General features: G+C 44.3%; 3 protein-coding genes across 3 annotated transcripts; 2 read left to right on the top strand and 1 right to left on the bottom strand.

The window, feature by feature from the left end:
• Window positions 1-679: 679 nt before the first annotated feature.
• Window positions 680-1,519, top strand: V1514DRAFT_319822 (uncharacterized protein; the record flags this gene model as incomplete). The annotated part of the gene is made up of 3 exons (XM_066925968.1): window positions 680-763; window positions 857-1,025; window positions 1,083-1,519. The coding sequence occupies 3 exons, from the start codon at window positions 680-682 to the stop codon at window positions 1,517-1,519; spliced, it is 690 nt and encodes a 229-aa protein (XP_066783671.1).
• A 1,085-nt stretch (window positions 1,520-2,604) lies between these two features.
• Window positions 2,605-3,482, top strand: V1514DRAFT_52384 (uncharacterized protein). Its single transcript, XM_066930048.1, has 2 exons — window positions 2,605-3,189; window positions 3,268-3,482. The coding sequence occupies exons 1-2, from the start codon at window positions 2,745-2,747 to the stop codon at window positions 3,393-3,395; spliced, it is 573 nt and encodes a 190-aa protein (XP_066783670.1). The 5' UTR covers window positions 2,605-2,744; the 3' UTR covers window positions 3,396-3,482.
• A 1,388-nt stretch (window positions 3,483-4,870) lies between these two features.
• Window positions 4,871-5,782, bottom strand: V1514DRAFT_342573 (uncharacterized protein; the record flags this gene model as incomplete). The annotated part of the gene is made up of 6 exons (XM_066929110.1): window positions 4,871-4,885; window positions 4,914-4,993; window positions 5,041-5,107; window positions 5,244-5,590; window positions 5,624-5,668; window positions 5,731-5,782. 6 exons carry the CDS (start codon window positions 5,780-5,782, stop codon window positions 4,871-4,873), a joined length of 606 nt encoding a protein of 201 aa, XP_066783669.1.
• Window positions 5,783-6,000: the final 218 nt, after the last annotated feature.

Raw genomic sequence — 6,000 nt, 5'->3', positions numbered from 1 at the left:
TGGGGAAAACCCTCGTTAAACATACTACCCCCCTTCCCCCTGTTCATCGTTCGTAACAAACCCTGTGGTCCCCTTGTGACCCCAAAACACACACCCCCCCCCCCCCCCCCCCCTTCCCCGCTACGACGTTCACGGCCTTCTTCCACAATGGCTACCAACGAGTCCAAGTCGACCGTCCTCCAAATGGAACGTTCATTTAAGCGATCGGACTTCCGAAGTGTCCAAAACTTTGATCATACAAAGTCCTCCGACGATCACACACCATCTGATCTCGAGGCGAAACTTTGGATTTTGTCGCTCGAGACGGCGATACCTGGCTCGCCCTATTCTTCAAGCGACGTGGCGACTCACTTCTTCTAGTTCTTGGCGCCCGACACCGCTTAACATTGGTCATTCGTCTCCACTGCTACTACGTGGTCAGAAGTGAAGTCTACATTCATTTCAGCTTTTTCGATTCCTGAGGTTTTCTACGACCATCTCTTGCTGGCTACGATGTGGAAACAGCCCTTCCGCCTAGCCACCACCTACGGCATGGCAGGATACTACTACAAATTTCGCCTGCGTATAGCGAGCTTATCTCGACAACCTGACGACGCCGTTATGGCCCTTTTGGTCCAGCGCTGTTTTCCGCGTTTTGCGTCTCAAATAGATAGTTATATCCAGACCTGGACCTACATCCATGGCGGTTACAAACCCTCCCAACCCAGCTCCAACCGGGGTTGGCATCCTAAATCGCAGCACAAACCGAAACCTCATTCCAAAGGTGTGCATGCTGCCGATATTCCGAGCGGGTCTCATGTGTCGTTTGCTAGTGCCAATACAGATTTCCAACTGTACACTGACCGTTCATTTGTAGCCGTCACGCTCCAGTCACCTAAGTCATACTCCACGCGAGCTCTCTTCGATTCGGGGATCGTCTTGCTGTGCTATTGACGCGGCACTTGCCTCTTCCCTCTCACTCCCACTTAAAGCTCTGCCCAGCACGTCCATCCAAGCCGCGGGCTCCACTTTCACGGTCTCCCATTGTACCCGTCTGTAGCTTACCGTGGGCTCTACCGTCCCTTGTCGAGGCCCATTTTTAGTTATCCCTAATCTTGGCGTGTATTTACTTCTCGGCTCCAACTTTGTTACCGCTTATGATGGTCATATTATCACTACTCCGGGCGACAGCTCTGACATGCTCCTGCTGCTCGGTCTTCAAAAAAACAAAGTTGCTATTACCTGCCTTCCGGCTCGTGTTCGTCGCGGTTTACACACTCTTACGCCGACTATGTTTTCTAACACTATTCTTACATCGTCTGAACAAGCAACATTTAGCGATATTTTTGCCGCTTTCCCCAACATCCACCTGGACGACGATGCTCTTCCGACACCGGCAAAGTTACCTGCGTTTAAGATCCAAGTTAATCCCGACGCCACTGCCGCCAATTTTCCTCCGATTCGGTTGTCTATTACCGATCAGGAAACCCCTTGCTCGCGACATCGATCTACTCAAAGCTCAAGGCTTGATCTCTCATAGCACTTTTCCTTGGGCCCATTGGTGCTTTTACGTCACCTCCAAAGGTGCACCCGGCAAACCCGACAATGTCGTCTCGTCATCGACTTTCGTCCCATCAACGCTGTCGCAGTTGATGATAGCTGTCTCCTTCCGTTGATTCCTGATGTTTACAATGCTTTGTCCAACTGTCGTTACTTAACAGTTTTGGACCTCGCCAGCGGCTATTGGCAGATGCCTGTACATCCGGACTCTCGCAACTTCCTTTCTTTCATTACCCCCTTTGGTCTTTTTAAGTGGCATGTCATGCCCTTCGGTGTCGCCAACGCTTCCGCTGCTTTTCAACGCACGATGGACAGTGTCTTGGCTGGGCTTAAATGGAAGTGCGCAATGGTCTACCTTGACGATATTGTTATTTTCTCAAAGACTCTCTCCGATTATCAGCGTGATGTCAAGGATGTTTTGCGACGCCTTTCGGCTGCTAACCTTAAACTGAAGTTAACTAAAGTGCGTGTTGCTCAGAAAGAAGTAGCCATTCTTGGACATATTATTTCTCCAGACGGCATCTAGGCTGATCCACGAAAGGTTAACGCTATCACTGACTTTCCTCAGTCGACCACCAAAACCGCTCTTCAAAGTTTTCTTGGCATGACCGGTTATCTATTCTTACGTCGAAAACTACGCTCATCTTGCTCGCTGTTTGTACCGTCTCTGCACACCTCCAATTTTGGCTCATTTTCGACCGGCTCTCCGTACCGAACTACATTGTGACGCCTCTCGGGATGGCCTTGGCGTGGCATTGTTCCAGATTACTCCGGACAATCGCTGCGTCGTTGTTGGCTATGTTTCCCGCTCATTATCTGATGTGGAATCTCGTTACACTACATCCGAATGGAAAGCTTTGGCAGTCCTTTATGGTTGTCTTCAGTTCAGACTTTATTTGCAAGACATTCCATTCGTTATCTTGACCGATAACAACGCTCTTGTCTGGCTTCTGAATACTAAGCACAGCCAGCCTCGTTTCACACGCTGGGCTCTTCAACTGCAACCTTACAATTTCTCAATTAAACATGTTCCGGGTCGTGTTAACTCGGTCCCTGATGCACTTTCTCGTGCACCTGTGGACCCACCCTCCGACATCATCGAACACGTTTACGCATTAGACCTTGGTCCTGCCACCGTCCGCACGGCTCAACAGTTGGACCCGAGTCTTAAAGATCATTTGGCAGATCCTTCCAATCCATTCGTCATGCGCAATGGTAATCTTTTTCGTCGCGTCAAAGGCCAATTGCTTGTCGTGGTTCCTGTGTCTATGCGTGATGAATTTCTTTACATGGCCCATGCTCACCCTACTAGCGGCCACATAGGTCTTCAGCGTGCCCGCAATCGGATGCGCACACTTGCATGGTGGCCTACATTATCTAGCGATCTGGCCGAATACGTTGCCTCTTCTGACACTTGTCAACGTGTCAAAGGTGACCCCCCTCGTCAGCAACAACTAGTTTCTCAGCTCGGCGACGAAGCCTTTCAAACTATTGCTTCCGACTTTTGGAGTCCCGTCACAATCAATAACCAGAAGACCTACATCTTGGTCATTCAAGACACGTTCACCAAGTATGTCTGGTTTGGGGCCACTCCTCGCCCCAATAGCGATTTTGTTATTGCATGTCTGATTAAATGGATCAGTATTCATGGTATACCACGTGAACTCATTTCCGACAATGGCCCACCTTATGACAGTACTGTTTTTAACGGTCTTGCCATCAACTTAGATATCGATCAACGTCTTACGCTGGCCCATAATCCACGGTCCAATGGTTTTATTGAACGAACCATGAAAACGCTGAAGCAAATGGTGTTGGCTCATTTCAAAACCTATCCGACAAGAGCCCTAATATAACCGTTAAAACTCCATATTTAGACCATCGTGAAGTCTCTTCAGTAAAAACTCTTAATGGAATTAAACAGGACAGAACCCATGCTTGTGAAAACATTCCCAAATAACATCGACTATTGGACCATCTCTGACCAACATATGTAAACATTGATATTGCTTTACCGATTCTGGAGTTTATGTATAATACGTCAGTCCATGCCTCCACCGGTGAAATGCCCGCGTTTCTTGCCTTCCGTCGCGATGTCGCCACTCCTATTCATCGTGTCACGTCTCAATGGCTCAATTCTACGCGTTCACTTCTTCGCACCAATACTACCGGTCTCTGGGCTGCTGCGACTGAAACCGCCAAAACCCAACAAAAATTACTACAGCTCCGCAACCTTCCTACTGAAGACACTCGTTCCTTCAAGGTTGATCAACTTGTTCTTCATTTCAACCTCGCACGCCATGGCAAACTTGATGACCCATGGATCGGGCCTTATCGCGTTACTGGCAAGTCCGACTCCGCGAACTCACCAACTTACACTATTCGTCTTGTGTCCAATCCTCAACGAATCTTTCATGGGGTACATTATTCACATTTGAAGCCATATTTGATCTGCCGGGACGGTATGGACATTTCAAGGGGGATTGTAGTGTCGGAACACCAGGTTAGGGCTAGTAACCTAACCCCAGTAGCTATATAATGCCGGAACTGCTGCAACTTCCTATACCGCTCTTCTCTCCTTAGCGTCAACTATCTACTTTGGTTCAGTCTTCTTGGAGCTCGCTGGTAATAGGTATGTCTACTTGTTATAACTCTGTATTGTATATACTTATGTAAGATTATATTATTAATTCTCCCAACCCTAACCTGCCAGTAGGGACATTGCTTGAATAATCGCGAATGTATTCGAATTTAACTAATATACAAATACGAATAACGAATATGCATGTATTTTGTTCTAAAGAAATATTTGCTTTAATATTTGATTTTAGTAAATTCTAACTACAGATAGCAAAAAGGCTGGATGATATGCAGCATTTTACTAATCATATACTCACAAAAACAATGAAATTAAAAACTTCAAAACTTTATAAAATATTTAAATATATTTAAATATATTAAAAAAAAATGAAATACCGTTTTAACCTTTCACATTAATATTTATTACTTATTTAATAATAGATTGGGAAATGTTAATTAAAATTGAAATTGGAATCCATGTAACTGATGCAATATAAAACATAATGCTCTGTAACTGAACCAGAAAATAAAATTCAATAAAATTCAATAAACTTTACAATCTACCACAAATAAATATTTATACTAAAAATGCAAAATGAAGGTTTAAAAATAATCCTTATCTGTGGTAGAATTAGTTGACGAACAAGTTTTAGACTCATTAAGTACCCATGCAAAAAAAAAACGAATTGACCAAAGTAAAATAAAGTGGAAAGTGAAAATGTTGAGAATAATTGAAAAAAGCCGACTATTATTACATAATCATCAGCTGTGCGATGCGCAGTTTGTCAACTTACAGAATGAGGGTGGGTGGAATTAGATGTCAAACAGTAAGGGAGCATGCTCCCCTCAATTGCAACAAGAAAATGAAACTGAGCTGTTTGTATTACGCGCGGTTTGAAAGTTTATTGTGCGGAAACATACCAGAGAATAGTGATATAAGAATGGAGCCATTTTCCACATCTTGGACGGACAATAACCAAAGACCGGACTGTGAAGAGTGACTCCAGGCTTGTTCTAATATTCTCAAAGGTATGTTTCCACAATGGTTAGTTTATTAGTTATTTAGTGTTAATAAAATATCTCAAAGTTTGGATAAGAGTCTTTGTGCAAGCCGTAACGCTTACACTGGCTTCACAAGCATACCACTGCAGCAAATTTGAATTCGGTGAACAATCACTCCACAAAGTCCTACGTGATATACCATGCTGGACCTCACTCGCGTTAGTCGTACCATAAGCCGCAAACAAGTAGTTGTGACCAACGTTTTCCACAAATCGCGAGCTAATAATGGAGGCGTTCTTAGTTTCCCATGCCGTGTACTCGAAATTTTGTAACGTAATCGGATCTATGCAAATCGTCACTCCAGAATCCCCACGATCACACATATTATGTTGTAGTAACAGACGGCCTTTTGAGCCATAACCAGAATAACTATCGCTATGCCAAGTATCCACACCATAAACGGGTTCAGCTGATTTGTAAGACTATGGCCATAGCGACGCACTATAAGTCGTGCAGTCATCGTTGACGGTAGACCACCTATCTAAATCTGCATATGTCAAGATATAAGGGCTTGATAGTCTAAAGTAATTATCGTGATGCCACACTTACGACAAAGATACGGGGGAAAAGAACATAAACAAAAGCGGACCAGGCCCGACATCCTGTTAGAAGCTTGCTTGGGGGTTTTGCTAATATCGACAACATAAAGAAATAAATCTAAGATTTTTGCTCATCTTCTCACCAATTCCTTACTTTTATTGTTTAAAATCAAAGTGTATTATATCTGATGTATCGGGCCATAAAAAACCTAAGTATATCGATCGGAATCACATCAATAATAAAACAAATCTTCAATCGTCCATGTCTTGAAGCCCGTCT

This window comes from Lipomyces japonicus, assembly GCF_038497905.1.
Source record: "Lipomyces japonicus strain CBS 7319 unplaced genomic scaffold V1514scaffold_17, whole genome shotgun sequence".
Classification (NCBI taxonomy): Eukaryota; Fungi; Ascomycota; class Lipomycetes; order Lipomycetales; family Lipomycetaceae; genus Lipomyces; species Lipomyces japonicus.
Note: the sequence above shows the minus strand (reverse complement) of the source record. Positions and strands in the feature narration are given on the sequence as shown.